General features: G+C 40.8%; 1 protein-coding gene and 1 long non-coding RNA gene across 2 annotated transcripts in view; one reads left to right on the forward strand and one right to left on the reverse strand.

Moving 5' to 3' along the window:
* Positions 1 to 19,688, reverse strand: part of LOC125452488 (CUB and sushi domain-containing protein 1-like) — a 2,230,063-nt gene that overhangs the window by 355,346 nt on the left and 1,855,029 nt on the right. The window contains exon 32 of the mRNA XM_048530978.2: positions 17,259 to 17,375. Within this exon, the coding sequence (XP_048386935.1) occupies positions 17,259 to 17,375 (117 nt within the window). The remainder of the gene's footprint in view (positions 1 to 17,258; positions 17,376 to 19,688) is intronic.
* LOC125452489 (uncharacterized) lies at positions 14,611 to 19,619 on the forward strand. Its single transcript, XR_007247557.1, has 3 exons — positions 14,611 to 14,717; positions 16,757 to 16,804; positions 19,518 to 19,619. It is a non-coding gene; the product is annotated as an uncharacterized LOC125452489 (long non-coding RNA).

The raw sequence follows: 19,688 nt of genomic DNA on the forward strand, positions 1-19,688 counted from the left end.
CTGTAAATCTCCAATATTTGACAAGAAGTGTTGACATCATTGTGTAGGTTACATTGATATTAATGAGGAAAATGACCCTGTTCAGAAAACTTTCCAATGTCCTGTTAGGGGACTAATAGTACAGCAGATAAAACTGTAGGTCTTATGACAATATCATCTCATAGCATCAATGAAGTGATTGGCACTTGTTTAGACCTTGTTTGGATTGACACTTCAGGTCACTCTACACAAGCCTCACTGCCAATTGAATAGACTAGATATTAAAGGAACCTGCTTATACTTTATTGGAGAAAAAAAATGTTTGCAGCACTACCTTGCTTGGGATTGTAATGAACATAATGGTACAGCAGCTATTCATTACTGCTGACTTGCATCATTTGGCTAGTCAGTGAATTATCTCTAACATTGATCCAAAATGCAACCAAAATAAGACAGATTGTGAATCTGCTTCCAGAAAATAATTTGTAGAGATTTCCAAGGTGGCTGTTTTCTCAAACCAGGCATTACAAATCCTATAACAGATATATCCAAAAATACAGAACACCATTCTTCAATACCTAACATCCAACATCCTACCTGACAATGGCCTGCAGGCAAACCCAACTGGGTTTGTGGATAACCTCCTGAACACACATGGGAACTATGTAAGCGTAACTGAAGCCCTATATCTCTTTTGACTTCCGAGCGACTTCTGAGATAATCTCTCGCAAATAGCTCACTAATGAGCCAAATGGACATCCCACCCCCTGATGTGATTCTCACACTGAGAACTGAGCTGGGCAGTTTTCCTGATGCGAATCTGTTGTGGGCACTTTTACCATATTTCCTGACACCCCACCTCACCAACGTATCCTCTGGGCTGAACTCCACCAATGTCCACCCATGTTTCTACTTTCAACATTTATCAAAATAGTTTGCCTTAAATTGCACTTCTGTCACATGATGCGTATGATCAAATTCCCGGTGAATTTTTGCTTTATTCTGTTCTTTTCTCTTGTCACTGCTAATTTTGACCGATGTTTCTGAAATGTGTGCAAGGTAAGATGGAGGAAACCCACATCCATCTTGAGGTCAGAATGCTGAAGTGCTGGTCCTCATCATTTTCTGCACTGACATTTCTGCTGAGAATCTTTGGCATTATGTACCTTATCCTTACCTCTACAGTTATAGTTTAAAATTAGCAACTATGTCTTTTAAATAGAAGTGGAAAGCAACCTCAAGAAAAGCAAACACATCTTACATTTCTTGCTGTCTTACGCTTGGAAATATTCACATCCAAGAACATGCATCCTCAACAGAAAGAGCAACCCTCCATCAAAATGTCCCTCTACCAAAAGTAATAAATCCACTGAATTTGTGAAAAAGATATTTGTGACCCTTTTCTTGAACACTGGTCCAGACTTTACACCAAAAATAATGATGAACTTAATAACGTTCAATGGTAATAACAAGGCTATCAGACAGCAAATTTGCAAAAAAAAATCTGCAGTTAAATGGGTAAGTTAAAAACCTGCTATCTAAAATGTCCCCACTCATCTTGCAGGTATCTCCCTAAGAAAATCACAATAAAGATATCGTAACAGTGTAAAGTTGCAGAAGTAGATCTTATCCATTCCAATGCAAGTCCCCTTTCAGCAAAGTGATAATTCTACTTTTTTTCCAAATAACCCCTTTTGACAGAATGAGTCATTTTAGCAAGTATTAAGTCCAATTTTAAAAAATAAGTTAATTTTGAAGAGTTAAAAGTCACATTCTCTTGGTCTGTTTTCCCCCCATCTCTTTTAATCCAACCTTTCTTTCCCCATAGATAACCAGGTGTAGAGCTGGATGAACACAGCAGGCCAAACAGCAAAACTCTTTTGATATTCAAATAAACGTTTGAAATGCCATTTCCTGCTTCAGACTCCAACCCTCATCCTAACCCCATTTTTCAATCTGACAGGCTAAATTTGTCGTGACAAAGATCCAGAATGGTCTGTAAGGGTGATGTAACTTTTTAGACATCAGCTCCAGAAATACCCAGCAAAGAAGACCATAAACAGTACAAAGGCAAATATAAGCACAACAGATGTTGAATCATAAATTTCAGCTCATTATACTTTAGGGGTAACCACAGAACAAGCCAAATGGACTTGGTTATCACGAACAATTAATAGCTTAACAAAAAGGGAGAATTCTTTTGATATCAATGATAATTTGACATTATGCTAGGATTTCAGTGCTCAGTGAAGCCTAGTTTGAGTTCTGCCAGGGCTACTCAGCTCCTGACCTCATCACATCCTTGGTTCAAACAGGGACAAAAAACCTGAATTACAGAGGTGAGATGAGAGTGACAGCCCTTGACATCAAGGCTGCATTCAACTGAGTGTGGCATCAAGGACCCCTAGCCCTAGCAAAACTAGAATCAATGGGTATCAGGGGGCAAACTCTCCGGTGATTAGAGTCTAACATGACACATAAGAAGTTGGTCATAGTTGTTGGAGGTCAGTCATCTCAACTCCAGAACCTCTCTGCAGGAGTTCATCAAGATAGTGTCCTAGGCTCAACCGTCCTCAGATGTTTCATCAATGGCCTCTCTCCATCATAGATCAGAAGTGGGGATGTTCGCTGATGATTGCACAAAGTTCAGCTCCATTCATGACTCCTCTGACATTGAAGCAGCCTATGCCCAAATGCAGCAAGATCTGGACAATATCCAGACTCGGGCTTACAAGTGGCAAGTAACACTTGTGCTGCGGAAAAGATGGCCATCACCAATAAGCCACAATCTAACCACCATCCCTTGACATTCAATGGTGTTACTATTATTGAATCCCCCACTATCAGCGTCCTAGGAGTTATAATTGATCATAAATTCAACTGGACTCACCACAAACACAGTGGCCACAAGAGCCAGTCAGAAGCTTGGAATTCTGCTGTGAGGGACTCACCTCCTGACTCCCCAAAGCCTGTCCATCATCTACAAGGCACAAGTCAGTAATCTGATGGAATACTTCCCATTTGCCTGGATGTGTGCAACTCTAGCAACACTCAAAAAGTTTGACACCATCCAGGACAAAGCAGCTCACTTGATTGACACTACATCCATGAACATCTACTCCCTCTATCACCAATGCACGGTAGCACAGAATTTACTATCTACAAGATACGCTGTAGAAATTCACCAAAGATCCTCAGTCAGCACATTCCAAACCCACAACTACTTCCATCTAGAAGGACAAGGGCAGCAAATATATGGGAACACCACCACCTTCAAATCCCCCTCCAAGCCAGTCAACATCTTGATTTGGAAATATATTGCTGTTGGTTGTGTCAAAATCCTGGAATTTCATTCCTAATGGCATTGTGGGTCAACCCGCAGTAGGTGGACTGCTGCAGTTCCTGAAGGCGGCTTCCCACCACCTTCTCAACGTCAACTAGGGACAAGCAATAAATTCTGGCCAGCCGGTGACACCCACATCCGACAAAATGAATAAATACGTTTAAAGAATTTCAATTGGATTGCCTTGGAGATCTTCAAAAGTTGCAAATGAGACCCAGACTGAGGACTCCATTGCATCAATTTTCACCAATGAGATATGAGAGGGATATCACCATGGGATATGAGTGTGCATCTGGGGCCCTCAAGCTGATGTCCTGATGTTTCTGCTGCCATTGCAGATGTGGATAATTTACATCTTGCACAATTTTGATGCAGTGAAGCCTGTTTTCATAAGCTTGCTAACCAATCTGCAAATCACTATTTTCTCTTCCCAACCTTTCTGAATAGCATAATTACTTTTGCTCTATTCTAATCCACCGAGACTGTTCAGGATTCGAGTGAATTTTTAAAAATCATACGCTGTGAATTAAGGATCTCTGCAACAAAAGAGGGAAGGTCAGCTCTTTCCTGGTGTGTGAATGGAGACCCATCAACTGACTCTATTTTTATTTCATTCCAGTTGCAATAATTTAGTTTGCTTCAAAACTTAAGTACCCACAATTTAGCCTTTACTTTAGTAATCACTGCCAATGCATGGCTAAGTTCCTTCTATTCACCACAACAAAATCCAAAGAAAAGTTTTTTTTTCAACTCTACACAAATAGAGTTTGCAGTATTTCAGACATAAAATCAAGCACGCTGTCATTTTACATTTGTATCAAGCGTCTAAAAGCTTTTCATAAGTTCCTTTGAAAGGGCATCCATCTCTCCCAAATTCCCTTTGAGTGCTGTCATGGTAAGTATGGAAGCTGCTGGTTTAAATCAAGATCTGCTTCTCTCCCCTACAGACTACAGATAGAAAGATGCTTTATGAATTTGTAAAGGAAAGTGTTTTGGCAATATTTGGAAACACTTCTAATCCGAGCAATCATTTCAGCTCAGTCACAGACTACATTTTTATTTACAAAACAGCCCAATTGTTGATTACAAATTGTGTTTCAAGGGTTTTATTGTGTAAAGTTGCTGCCTGGATAATACTTAACAAGTACCATGCAGCTTACATAGAACAGGGACTGATGGATAATGAATCGCTTAACTTTGGCAGCTGGGCCTTTTATATGGCTCAGAATGTAAAATTGCACTTCAATTAAGAAACTATAACGCAATCAAAGGAATTTCCTCTGTTGCACTTGAGTGTGAAGGATCATCTGACAGAAAATTCAGGTAGTGAGTATAGTTTGCCTTGTCATTAACTCGACAGCAAAATCCTTCATAAGATTTTGTAGAGAGTTTTACAGCCAGAGTTTGTTGACGCTGTTTCTTCCTTTTTTTCATTTAAACTAGTGGATGGAAAATCTGAAAGAAGTCCTGCTCCTTCCCTTATTTTCCATGACTGCTTTACCTGGGAGATCATTTGTATTCAAATGCAACAATGGAAACTCTGACCCCAGGGTATTCAATCTTGGATACTGTCGAAGTTACATCTTATTCAGTATTGGGAAGTTATATTAAAACCATTCAAATAATTCTGTTATTTGTTGTGAATGTTGCTGAGAGTATATTGGAGGTAAGATTCTTTTCTGCCTCTCCTTTTTCCTTATTATCTATAATTAGCATCCAGCATCTGAACAGCCATTCTGTGTGGTTACCCAGCTGATATTGCCAGAAACCATCAAAAGTGCTCATCAGGGCTCTACCTGGAGTGTTTTATGTATTAAGGTAATGTTTGCTCACAGATATTTTACACCAGATAATGGTCATAGATTCAGACAGCATGGAAACAGACTCTTCGGTCCAACCAGCTCATGCTGACCATGTTCCCAATCTAAACGAGTCCCATTTGTTTGTGCTTAGCTCATGACCCTCTGAACCTTTTCTATTCATGGGCTTTTCTAAATGCATTTTAAACATCATAACTGTATGCCTATCCACCTTCTGTGTAAAAAGAAAATTGCCTCTCATGTCTTCTTGAAAACTTGCTCATTGCACCTTAAAAATATGACCCCTAGTCTTGAACTCCTCCACTTAAGGAAAGGACCTTTGTTAGTCACCTTATCTATATCTGTCATGATCTTATAAAACACTTGAAAGTCGCTCCTCAACTTCCTTTGATCCAGTGAAAAAAGTCCCAGTCTATCCAACCTTTCTTTATAACTCAAACCCTCTAATCTCGGCAAGACCCTGGCAAATGTTTTCTGAACCCTTTCTAGCTTAATAGTATCCTTCCTCATACAGGTCGACAAGAACTGCACAGAGCACTCCAGGAAAGGCCTCACCAATGTCCTGCACAACCTCAACATGGCATCCCAACTCCTGTGCTCAAAGGTCTCAGCAATGAAGGCGCGACTTCTTAACTACCATGTCTACATGTGATGCAGACTTTTAAAAAATTATGTACATTTACCCTTCGCTCTCTCTGTTCTATAGCACCATCCAAAGCCCAACTTTTTAATGGTGTAAGTCCTGCCCTTGTTTGTTTTACTAAAATGCAATATCAAGCATTTATCCAAATTAATCTGCACGTTCCACTTCCCTGCCCATTGATCCAATTGATCAAGATCTCTTTGTACTCTTAGATATCCCTCTTCATTGTCCACCGTGCCACCAATTTTGATGTCATCCGCAAACTTACTAATTATGCCTTCTAAATTCTCATCTAAGTCGATTTTATATCAATGACAAACTAAAGTCGATGCAGCACCAATCCTTTGGAACAGCATTGGTAACAAGCATTTGTCCTTGTTCAGATTCTCACCAAATCAAATTAAGCTAGGCAGAGATATTAGAACATAGAACATAGAACAGTACAGCACAGAACAGGCCCTTCAGCCCACAATGTTGTGCCGACCATTGATCCTCATGTATGCACCCTCAAATTTCTGTGACCATATCCATGTCCAGCAGTCTCTTAAATGACCCCAATGACCTTGCTTCCACAACTGCTGCTGGCAACGCATTCCATGCTCTCACAACTCTCTGTGTAAAGAACCTGCCTCTGACATCCCCTCTATACTTTCCACCAACCAGCTTAAAACTATGACCCCTCGTGCTAGCCATTTCTGCCCTGGGAAATAGTCTCTGGCTATCAACTCTATCTATGCCTCTCATTATCTTGTATACCTCAATTAGGTCCCCTCTCCTCCTCCTTTTCTCCAATGAAAAGAGACCGAGCTCAGTCAACCTCTCTTCATAAGATAAGCCCTCCAGTCCAGGCAGCATCCTGGTAAACCTCCTCTGAACCCTCTCCAAAGCATCCACATCTTTCCTATAATAGTGGCGATGAATTAATTCTCTATTCTGTTCTCCCCATTGCAATTCCAATATTATAGCCACAGATGTACACTCAACTTGAAAAATTCATTCAGGACTAAGGTATTGAAAAGCATCACATTGCTATTCATAACAATCACTCAAAAGTACTGACATTGAGATTGGAAATAAATTGGCAGAGGGGTGAAGGTGGGTGTCAATTGGGAACTCAAGTATAAAATTGGGAAGTAAGGTAAGTGGGTCCAAGCATAACTTACAACTTTCGTTCAAGTCTTCTGCCAAGATTATGTTGAAAGCACTGCTAATTACAGTCCCAATGTGTTTGACACCATCATAATTCTTAACCATTACATTTGGTGATTATTTTTGACTCAGTCATAGAAATGAAAACTTCAGTGGTACAGTCAGCATGTGTCACCCATCCTTAATAGCTTCTAGAAGGCTAAGGAGGAGTCAATTCCTCAAATTGTTGCACTCCACATGATGCAGGGATACTTTCAGTGTTATTAGAAATTAATCTTTCAGCACCATTGAAATATTTTGAAAGAATTTTGTAATCACTGTAGCATTTCCAGACGGGGCTGTATGAAGAGCTTGTCACATTCAGAGAGGGAGAGCACATAAAGATGGAACATTAAATGTGCCCAAATTAAGAATATTGATATAAATGTCACCTCCTATTGCACTTACTGTAGATTTTATTTTCCAATTATTATTCATTGGTGAAAATGAAGAAAAAAAAATCACAGAAAAAAAATCATAAATTGTCTACGGAAATGAATGTAAAGATTTCAAAGTAAAGTTGTTGGCAATGGTGAAGAACAAATGTTGGCATTCACAGATACCAATTACAAGGCTATAAAAGTTCAGAACCCTTTACAGACCTTACCCAATCACAAAATTGCAGGGTGTGTACCACAAAGCAAATTTAACCAGGAAATTGAAATTGGGGAAGCGATCTATTCCCTCTAATCTCAGTAGTTTCCTAAGTTGTGTAATTTTAACCTGCTCTTTTGGCTCTTTGTTTCAACTGCTTCAAACATACAGATGAAACTTCAATGAGATCTTTGGGCCGCAACTGAAAATATCACACTACCCCCCTCCAGGAAAGCCAGCACGATTCTACCAAACATGGCAACAATGGATCCAGGACTACAAAAGAGTGAGATGCAAATTTATTTGTGCTTCCTTGAGGCCAGCGGGACAAGAATGCTTGTCTAGTCCCTGGGCTGCCCCACTGATGGTCTCCCCGAGGAACTCTGAACGCATAAGGAATGAATTTGCAAAACAGGAATCAAAGCATGCAGAAATGTGGAACAATCCCTCTTCTGTACCTACACTGGCCCTAAACCCTACCTCTTCCTCCGTTATATTGATGACTTTGTTAGTGCCGCCTCGTGCTCCCACAAGGGACCTTGAACAGTTCATCCACTTCACCAACACCTACCACCCCAAACTCAAGTTCACCTGGACCATCTCCAACACATCCTTCACCTTCCTGGGCCTCTCTGTCTCCATCTCAGGCAACCACCTAGAAACCGATACCCATTTCAAGCCCACCGACTCCCACAGCTACCTAGAATACACCTTCTCCCACCCAGCATCCTGCAAAAATTCCATCTCCTATTCCCAATTCCTTCGCCTCCGCCGCATCTGCTCCCAGGATGAGGCATTCCACTCCAATATATCCCAGATGTCTGCGTTCTTCAAGGACCGCAACTACCCCCCCAGCCCCCCCTCCCCCTCCCCCCCCCACCCCGCAGTGATTGAGAACACCCTCGACCGTGTCTCCGGCAGTTTCCACAACACATCCCTCACACCCCGCCCCCGCAATAACCACCAAAAGAGAATCCCCCTCGTCCTCACATACCACCCCACCAACTTTCGGACGCAACACATCATCCTCCGACATTTCCGCCATCTGCAATCCGACCCCACCACCAGGGACATTTTTCCATCGCCACCCTTGTCTGCCTTCCGGAGGGACCACTCTCTCCATGACTCTCTTGTCCGCTCCACACTCCCCTCCAACCCTACCACATCCGGCACTTTCCGCTGCAACCGCACGAAGTGCTACACTTGCCCCCATATCTCCTCCCTCACCCCCATCCCAAGCCCCAAGAAGACTTCCCACATCAAGCAGATGTTCACTTGCACATCTGCCAATGTTGTATACTGCATCCGCTGTACCCATCGTGGCCTCCTCTACATTTGGGAAACCAAACGGAGGCTTGGGGACTCGGTTTGCAATAAACATCTGCACCTCCCAGACGCGAACCATTTCAACTACCCCTCCCATATCTGAGAAGACATGTCCATCCTGGGCCTCCTGCAGTGCCACAATGATGCCACCCGAAGGTTGCAGGAGCTGCAACTCATATTCCGCTTGAGATTGCTGCAGCCCAATCGTATCAATGTGGATTTCACAAGCTTCAAAATCTTCCCTCCCCCAATTGCATCCCAAAACCACCCAGCTCATCTCCGCCTCCCTAACATGTTCTTCCTATCACCTATCTCCTCCTTCCACCTCAAGCCGCACCTCCATTTCCTCCTTACCAACCTCATCCCACCCCCTTGACCTGTCCGTCCTCCCCAGACTGACCTACCCACTCCTTACCTCCCCACCTACACTCACCTCACAGACTCCATCCCCACCCCTTTAACTTGTCTGTCTCTTCTCCACCTATCTTCTCCTCTATCCATCTTCGATCCACATCCCCCTCGCTTCCTATTTATTTCAGAACCCTCACCCCATCCCCCTTTTCTGTTGAAGGGTCTAGACCCGAAATGTAAGCTTTTGTACTCCTACAATGCTGCTTGGCCTGCTGTGCTCTTCCAGCTCCACACTTTGTTATCTCGGATTCTCCAGCATCTGCAGTTCCCATTACCTCTGATGCAGAAATAATGGTGCTTGTTAGTAACATCCCAAAGTGGTTGCTTTAAGTGGTATTTTGCTATCAATATGAGAAGTTAAACAGCTAATCCTTCAACCCTAAGATGTTGGTCTACAAGAAACCTGGACACATTGTGTACATCTTGTGTCATGTGGTTCTGGGCCCAAATGCAGGTCAATTCAGACTGGTTAAAGAGAAGGGAACGTCAAGACTATCTTCAGGTTAGTCTTCTTTAGTACTCTGTTTTTGCATGTTAATACTAAACCTGGAAAGACCAGGCTCTAAACCAACCGGGTAGAACCTTCTCAGCCAATGACCAATGCGGATGTTGGCAAGAAAGGTGGGAATGTCAAAACCTGCAAGGAGCTTCTAAACATTGACAGCAAAAGGTGCCACATTCTAACCAATGGTTGAACAGTGAGAAAAGATTCTCACTAGTGGGTGACAATGCTTTAGCATGTATCATTGGCTAATCTTACCTCATCAGTATACAGTTTCCCATTCTCCTACCTGCCAGATAGCTATTAGACTGCAACAATTCCTGACATGTAGTGATAATGGTATGGATCAAATGCTGCCATCTATCCATGGATGTCAATATTCGATACATCCCACCCTCACTGCACACTCATATGGCACATCTCTGGTCTAGGTGTAAGACAGTCCTGCACCTCCATGTTGTACTTTGAAATCTGTCATTGTGATGTTACTGCAAAGACACTACGTATGCAGGGACATGCAAGTATCACATGCATTCGAGCAGGGTGCATCGCAGGTGTCCAACCTTACTTTCACACCGCTCACTCACATTGTGCCTATGTGGTTACTTACAGGGCAGCATGGTAGCTCAGTGATCAGCACTGTTGCCTCACAGCACAAGGGACCTGGGGCCAATTCCACCATTGGCTGATTGCGCAAACTCCATACAGACTTTCTCCTTCTGTCTGCGTGGGTTTCCTCTCACAGTTCAAAGGTGTGCAGATTAGGTAGACTGATCATGCTAAATTATCCATAGCGACCAGGGATGTGTAGGTTACGCAGATTGACTATGCAGGATTCTGGCAATGGGAATCTTTTTGGAGGATTGGTTTAGACTGTAGGAAGTGTATACATCTATGATTCTTTGTCCTCTCAGCCAGAAGCAACTTGTCATAGTTGTCAGCAGAGATCAGATAAGGAGGTGGATCTGTTGCACTATGGCACAGTGCTATGTGAATTTCACACCTGCACCATGCATTAGCAGTGTATACAGCAAACATGCTGCATATGAATCAATAAAATTAGCACATCCTAGACTCAAAGCGGAACAATCCATTCAAGTCAAGGAATACACAGGTTTCAGTTACAAGTTCCCAGCACTGTAGGGCAAGATTAATGTCTTTGATCAGTCGGCGATTTGGGAGTAGGTCACAGTCAGTACTGGAGGTCCAGTCTATCTGGTCCAGGAAGTCTCAGAAAGTTAGTGTGGAGCTGTACACAAATCATTAAAAGATACAGTCACATACAAGTCAGGGATAATAAAGCATAGAGCTGGATAAAAGGGTCTAGGCCCAAAACGTCAGCTTTACTGCTCCTAAGATGCTGGTTGGCCTGTTGTGTTCATCCAGCTCTACTCTTTGTTATCTCAGATTCTTCAGCATCTGCAGTTCCTATTATCTCTGATACATGTAAGTCAGGGCCGTCTGCCCATGTAGATCAGGGAGCTGGGCAGAAACCAGGTCTTGTGCAATGGGGGATTAACTCAATGAAAGTTAAGGGGGTGGTTGTCAAGGGGGCAGATGTCAAAGGAAGTAGAGTACATTAATTCTGGGGATTAGTGGCAGCATTCTGAGGTATAGAGGGGACAATAAGTGTGAATGGATATAGCTGAACATATAACAGGGGACACGGAGAGGGAGATGATAGATGAGTGGCATGGCTTTGGTGTAGGGAAGGGTCATGAAGCATAATGGTTGGCATGGCTGAAGTGTTGGTCTGGAGCTCAGAGGGGGAGTAACATTGGGAAATGAGGTGGTAAGTCAGAGCTGTGAGTGGGAATGTTTGGAAGCTCAGTAGTGAAATAGAGACTCAAGTAGGCCCCTTATGTGGTAGGCTGAGCCTGCAATTCACTGTGGCACTTCACTATCGCCTCTCAGTGTATAAATGTCCACTGGGGAGCATCTCCATGATATCATCAGATAGTTCCTCCAGGACCATTATATTTGATGCACATCAAAGATAACTATCCTCTCTTGCAATTGTTCTGTGACAGGACACAGTAAAAGTATGACTCACCTGGCCGGACCCCAGCTTTGCTTTGGTTTCAAGTCATAGGTTTAGCAGTAGGTAAAGTCTGGCAGGATAATCAGGATTGAAATCCCAAAAGCTGCTGCAGACTCAAGATTCTTGCACCACTGGTAATACTGCTGTCCACAAATAAAAGGATTAAGGAATGTTACACTCTCTGTGGCCACCCTTCCCAATCATTAACAAGTGATCCAAAATGTCTTAGTGTTATGATTGCATGTTTAAAATTAAGATCAAAAAAATTTATTCCTAATTCATAATGTATTTAAGATACACAATAAATAATCTGGAGACTATACATGCAGGGTATTTGAAATGGTGAATAATTGATGAACGTTAATGGCCAAAGGATTGAGCAATGCAAATATTTATCAGTGTTTAAGCTTCAATAACTAAACATGCCATATTTAAGCAAAGTAATCACTGTAACTCAATAGATTTCCATTGAGCTAATGTAGCATTACTACAATGCACTGAAGATAAATGTGACAATATAACAAGCATGCCATTATAGCTAACACAATGTTTTTGTGCACATATGTTTTATAAATTGTAACCTTGATATTTTCAATTATTTAACACAAAACTCAGTTCTTCGTGTTCACTGTTTATACAAGGAACAGATCAAAGTCTTGGAATTACTTGCCATAGAATTCATCTCCCATCTCCCCAAAGTCTGTCCATCATCTACAAAGACACATGTCAGGAGTGTGCAGAAATCCTCACCACTTGCCTGGAAGAGTGCAGCTCCAACACACTCAAGAGGTTTGACACCAGCTGGGGCACCCAAACCCCCATTTTTTTTACCACTAGTACACTGTGACACAAGTGTGCACCATCTACAAGATACATTGCATCAACTCATGAAACTACCCTCCACAGCAGCATCCAACCCTGACTTTCACATGAACACTAGTTTATCCACTAGAGTAACACCAAAAAAAAAGCATGCAGTAATGATTTGAAAAAGCGCTCGCCAAGTATCCATGCTGTCCCTTGTTGAAACCAAGCACAGCAGACCTGCCATTGCTCCCAGTACCCAGGCCTCAGGCAGTGAATAGGGTCAGGTTGAGGCAACAAGTGGGGTCAGGGTAAATGCTGTGAGTGGGCCTGAGTTTGCAGTAGTGAGTCAGGTCAAAGTCGAGGCTTTGAGAGGTTCTGTCGTCAAGGCAGCTAGAGGGGTTGTATGAAGGTATTGAATGATTTCAGTTTGAGATTGCAAGCAGAGCCTGGGATTGAGCCTGGAAGCAGTTTAGAGAAAAACAAGATATCTTTGCTAAAAGTGGTGTGGACCTCCTGTAGAATGACATTAGAAGATGGTGGAACAAGCCTCCTGAGTGCCTAATTGCGTGCATGTGTGTGTGTGTGTGTGTGTGTGTGTGTGTGTGTGTGTGTGTGTGTGTGTGTGTGTGTGTGTGTGTGTGTGTGTGTGAGAGAGAGAGAGAGAGAGAGAGGCAGACGAATAGAGACAGAAAGTGAGGCAGAAAGAGAGAGAATGCCTGTGTAAAAAGCAAAAATGAGGGGTCAGAAAGAGTGAGGCAGAAATGGAGAAAGGGAGAATATGTTTGTGGGAGGTTCGAGGCAGAATGTAGGAGGCAAAGAGAGAGTGTGCATGAAACACTAAGCCAGACACTGGCCCACCTATTTCCCCCACCTCTTGTGGAAAACCTATCAACAAAGCAAGACCAGAAAAGAGGAAAACTCAGGTTGAATGGAAGCATGTTTCTCACCCCTACTTCCATATAAATTACACAGATGCCAGCTCAGAATTTGTACCAGAGACAAACACGTTGTCAGTTTTACTTAACTTCTCCTCCTTAGCCCAGTGACAGCCCCAACACCTTCCATGGTGATCAAGACTAGAGGTCAAGTCTGTCTCTCTGACTTTGTTTCATATCAGAGAGAATGCAAAAATAAAACAATCATTAGCAAGATCAGCTGCTTTGTGCACTTTTAATTGTAATGCTTATTTATTACTCACTAATTTAAATGATCATTTTTTTTGCTTTGGAATCTGTTTATTATTGTGGAAAATCTTGTCTTTTCAAAATTTGCTCACTGCCCTCCACCCTTGCAATATGGCTCCCATGTGAAAGATTGGAAAAGTCTGCTTTGGAAATAATAGCCTTTGTATTCAATCGATTGACGTGCAATGCAGATTTGAATATGTTTATGTTGATTTATGGTAGCGTTTTATCTACATTCTTGCTGAAGCATTTCAGTTCTTTTTCATTAAAAGGTGATTGTGAGTCGACAGGGCTATAATTGTTATGCATTTTGCTTAAATTGGTAAAATTTCCATATTTCACTTATCTTGGCCAAGCCATTAAATATTGACATTTGTTAGTGCAGCTGAACCTCAAAATTTGGCACTATATCCTATTTGGCAAGAGGAGAATCTTAACCAGCGGGATTCAAACCTGCAATTCTTAGAAGCGCTGAATCAGACTTGGTAAATGATAACAAATTCAAGTAGTCAATATTTACTTTTCCACATTTTGATTCAGAAAATGAACAGAGAAGGGTTTTTATTATCATGTCAACAGATCATAACTTTGCAACACTGATAAGCATACTGCATTTCCAATTACAACATTTTTTTTTGAAAAAGAGGGCAAACAGCCAAACAAATGACTCACAATGTAATTTTGGGGAAGAATATAAATCACTAGAAGCCCTGTGTGAATTATCCCCAGCTTCGAGGGACATCATAGTATGTTACAACAGATGGGTATAAAGGAGGCTTCAAAGATGACATCAAACTGCAAATTAGGCTACACACTGAAATGTAATCTGCAAACTTTCTCAGACTGTCAACATGGTGTGAAGAAAAGAGAATTATCTAGGTAAGAGGCATGTCTATGTTTTCCCCTTTCAAGAATATATAAGAACAAAGGTTTAGAGTCAGTTCAACAACCATGGTTTGTGTATGCTCGTGGATAACAGCATATGCTTTGAGGGTCACACACAGTTGACAAAAACCCTAGTGATCCATATATACATTTTTTTAAAAAAGCCTTTCTCTTTTCCCACAAGCTGGTCAGTAAGGACAAGAAACAAGGGTAAAATAATTTCAATCCTTCAAAATCTCAAAATTGACTGCTCAACTTACAATGTTATTGTTACTGGTAGCATCCACAATAGCAGGTGCACTATTTCACTAACAACTCTCCACGGGTGCAGCACAGCGGCTCAGTGTTTGGCCCTGCTGCCTCACAGCACCAGCCCAACCTCAGGCCACTGTTTGTGTGGAGTTTGCATGTTCTTGCTGTGTCTGGTCGGGTTTCTGCTGGGTGCTTCCGTTTCCTCCCGCAGCCCAAAGTTGTGCAGGTTAGGTGGATTGGCCATGCTAAGTTGCCCATTGTATTCAGGGATGTATAGTTTAGGTGCATTAGCCATGGGAAATACAGGGATAGGGTAGGGGGATGGGTCTGGGTGGGATTCTCTTCGGAGGGTGGGTGAGGACTTGGGCTAAATGGCATGTCCCAGCACTGCAGGGGTCCGATGTTTTTAATGATGCAACTCAATTCTGACCAAGTGTAGTTTTTAACTTTCAACTGTTTTTAGATACATTTCTCATTTCTAACCTGCACAGACAAGTCTTCCATTATTACTTATTTACTAATTTATTAACTAATCCACTCACTTTTTCTTTAACTCAAGCAACTTGGTTTAATTGGTGCTTTTTAAAATATAAATTCATGTGGTTTTGGAAAATGTTATCCACAAAGGAAGGGATTCTTTTTCAGTTTACCTTAACACAACCAACTGAAGGGGCAAGTGAGTAAAAAAGATGAGCCACTTCATCCTTCCTCACCCAGGAACTTAACAATTTATGATAACCCATCTGTAAATATAACAAATTGGGGAACTTCATCTGGGGGCTGGTTGTAACCATTCTACAATACCATCTGAATGAGATATTGAACTAATGAATTATCTCTCTGTTTTAACCATTCAGTTGCACATTATAAGATCCTTCCACTTTTTTTCCAATGTTATGGGCAACATTCCAATACCATCAGAAACTTCTTGCTCACTTTACTGTCACCGTAATCTTCGACTATGTACAAAATGCATGGTGCACTTGTCTATGAAGCAACAGTTACCCCATTCCAAAAAAGTAACTTATTTCACTTAAAGCTATTTTTTTACAGTACTGCCAGCTTTTCAAAAATAATATTCCGTGAAGCTGAACTATGATGGAGGATTCATACTGGAAACATGAACTGATCTGCTCTCACCACCTTTGTCAGTCGCTTGGCCTATCGAATGTTTTGAGCATTTTATCTTTTTGCTTAGTGTCATAGTATCTACTTTCTGTGATTCCTGAATTACAATGATCCTTATTTTAATTGTTCTTCCTGTGTTCAGAAAATGTGACGGAAGGGAACAGTTACAAAACAGGAGTCACTTTCCAATGTTACCCTGAGCAGCTGATGTATCACCCCCAGAGAGGAGCCTGTTTCAAATTTACGGTTTTGATCCAACTTTAATCATCAGGAACCAGTGTGCGAGAGGCCTGAGTGGGGCTGTGGGTGGTGGGGCTGTAGGGAGTTGGGTGGGGGTTTTGTGGAGATAAGTTGCAATGATAGTTTGTGGATCCCACACTGAAGACGAGTATTACATTTCTAAGTTAGATTTCCTGTGCGTCTTCAAGAAAATCTTGTTCTTCTTTTGCTCCTGAATATAATTTAAACCAGACAGTGGGTTCGACAATACGACCATGATTATTTTTCTCTTCTATCTTACTGTTGGTACATTGATATTGGAACTTCTCAATCCCAACACCTCGCTTTTTCTTCAATCTCTCTAATGACAGCGTAAGAAAAGGGTCAAATTTCACTCACTTTGGCTTGACTTTTCTCTTTTTGTTCACTAACAGCAACATACAGAATATTTGCAACAGGGTGAATACAGTATTACAATCAAGGTAGGATATCATAATTTTTACACAAACGGAAGCCAGAAGCATGAATGTGAAACAATATAAAAACAAATCCTGCCTGATAAATGCAGTTGCAAATCACAGCTAATTAATAAAGTCCTACTGAGTTATTTGCTGCCGTGAAATAGTTCTTCATTTAACTTCATCGATATTTGCATTGTATAAACAGCACTTAAGGTTTTCATGCTGTGTATTCAAATCAATTCAATTAGATTTTGTTTTCCTTTCATTTTACCCCAAGAGAGACACAGTGACAAGCTATTTCTTAATTTCCCTTAGGATTTTAACTTGGGGCTAAAACTTTGTGAGGAACTGAGTATTATTATGTAATGTAATTATTTGGAATGGGCACATTTTGCATGGAGGCAGATGGTGTTTAAAAATAACTAATTCCTGAATCAACTCTTCTAATATCAATCTATAAGTAAAATAAACATACCAAACTCCTTAGGCACTGTGATGGAGTACAAACATGTCTGGCCACTTGTATAATTGTGAGGATAATTAGGGGAAAGAACCACTCCTTGAGATCCAGTGTGTTGTCCACCACATGGGGCTGGAAAAAAATGAAATAAATAAATGCAAGTTAGCAAATAGCATTTGGAAGCTGCAACTAAGAAAAAACAAGTTTCTTGATGCTCCCTTATTAAACGGGAATAGAATTTAATTATTGTTGCACAAGAAGCATCAACAAATTGTGTGTTTTTTTAATTAGTAATCAAGGATAGAGGGCAAAGTCAACATAGTGCTGCCAGAACATAGGGCTCTCTCTACAGAGCGGCTTGAACTGGTAGTGAGTCTCACCCGAGGGTTACCAGGCTTCTGATGAAGGGAGAACTGGAGAAGAAGAATTCTTCATGATAACCTCAGCTAGGGTAGCAAATAGGCCCATGCTGTTGGTGCCACACTGCATCCCAAACTAGCCATCAGCCAACTGAGCCAAACAGACTACTCAAGTACTACCACTCTGACTACTTAGTATAAACAAATAACTATTAGTAATGAAACAAAAACAGAAAGTGTCTGCAAATTCCTGTAAAAAGTTTGTGATGAGCTTACTTGTTGAATGGCTGTTATACATGCAGTTACCACTGAATGCAACAGCCTTATCTTAAAAAAAACAATGGAGGGCTCTGTTTGGGCTTTCTGGCTGGTGGCAAGACCCTCAACACTTTGAATCTCAAGTGAGTGTGCCAAATTTGCATGCTGCCCAATGTATTCAATACCAGTGTGACAACTTAAGATCTTAACAATATATCTTGTCCTATATTCTTCAGAAAGTAAAATAAAGGTCATGAGTATATTCCCTTAACAAATATAATAGCAATGGTCATCTTTACTGGCTGCGATACATGAAAATGTACAAGTTAACATGATTGCTCTTCACAAATAATCAATGACTATCGTGTAAATAAGATATTGGTAACCAACAAAATGCACCTGTGCTTCTTAGCGCTATTTCAGCTTAATTTACAATCTTGTTAGTCAAAGATATAAAAATGAAAGATAATGCAGCTGCTTTTGCATGCATTCTTTATCTGCATCATTCAGCAGCTCTTGATTTTTCGGATGATTGTTATGTAATGTTGAACAAAGCTATGGTAGGCTATTCAGAAACCAAAGGTAAATCTGTCAAGCAACAAATTAGTTCACAGTACTTTTCATACATGGTCAAACAATTCAACCCTTCAAAATCAAGCCTTCTGCAATTTTGGATTACCCAAGGAGGAATACTGAACAGAGTTTAGATTTAATGCAATGTTTGGTTATGAAAGGAACCCAAAATTCAGCGAATTTCTGTATTCTAATCTGTTTTAGCAAACATATGCAGACAATACAACTAAGCTCTAAAATAATCTTCACCAATCAAATAAAAAAGGCATTTATAACTACAGAAAAGTCCACAAAGGACTCTGAACAGCCTATTTGCAGGCTGATTTTGTCAATCACTTGATGAAAGCCCTCATTAAGTATTACAAAGTATATGAACAGAAACTGACAGTCAATTTCTGTTGGGAAAATTACAGCTGCAGTTATACAGAGAAAAAAAGATAGTTCAGATTTTAATTGCATTTCCTGTAGGAAATTATGAATGTCACTTCTATTTATTGTAGTTTGAATTATTTTCAATGCTTTCATCATTTCGTTTTTGCATTTTCATTGTGATAAACAGACACAAAAGGCTTCAAGAATAGGGGAAGAGTGCAGGAGTATGTATTACGGCTGAGAATCAGCCATAAACATATTGAGTGGTGGAATGGCTCAGTTGGCTGAATGGCTTATGTCTGTTCCTATTTTCCATGTTCTGTGTGCTCTTCGTTTCTGCACTTAACACTGATTAACACCTTATTGGATTGTATTAAAGACAAATATACATGGTTTACAAATGATATTAGTTCACAAATCATTAAAGATCCCAATTCAAGCATCACTGTTTAAAGAGGGTCTGAAGCAGAGATCTGTACAATCCACTTAGTTTATGATTTGCATTCTTGCAATTTTGAAAGTATTGCTTCCTACAAATGATAGTCAAATGTTGCATTTGCAATTATTTTGCAAAATGATCATCCTACTTCTCCTCAGGGCCTCCACATTAACCAATACTGTTCAGGCCATCAACCCAAAATTATGATACCCACAAATTCTGTCAGACATGATATGTATTTCTAACATTTCCTTTTGTTATTGTCTCTTCCAGTATTGCTTCCATCCTTGCAAATCTACAATCACATCTCACTCCTTGTGAAAACTCACCTTTCACTGTCTATACCGCATGAGATGTCCCACTTCAGCAATTCTGGATCAATATGAGACAGATATAGGCCAAGGTGATGGAACACAATGTTCAATTTTTAAAATAAAGTTAAAG

This window comes from Stegostoma tigrinum, chromosome 4 (assembly GCF_030684315.1).
Source record: "Stegostoma tigrinum isolate sSteTig4 chromosome 4, sSteTig4.hap1, whole genome shotgun sequence".
Taxonomy (NCBI): Eukaryota; Metazoa; Chordata; class Chondrichthyes; order Orectolobiformes; family Stegostomatidae; genus Stegostoma; species Stegostoma tigrinum.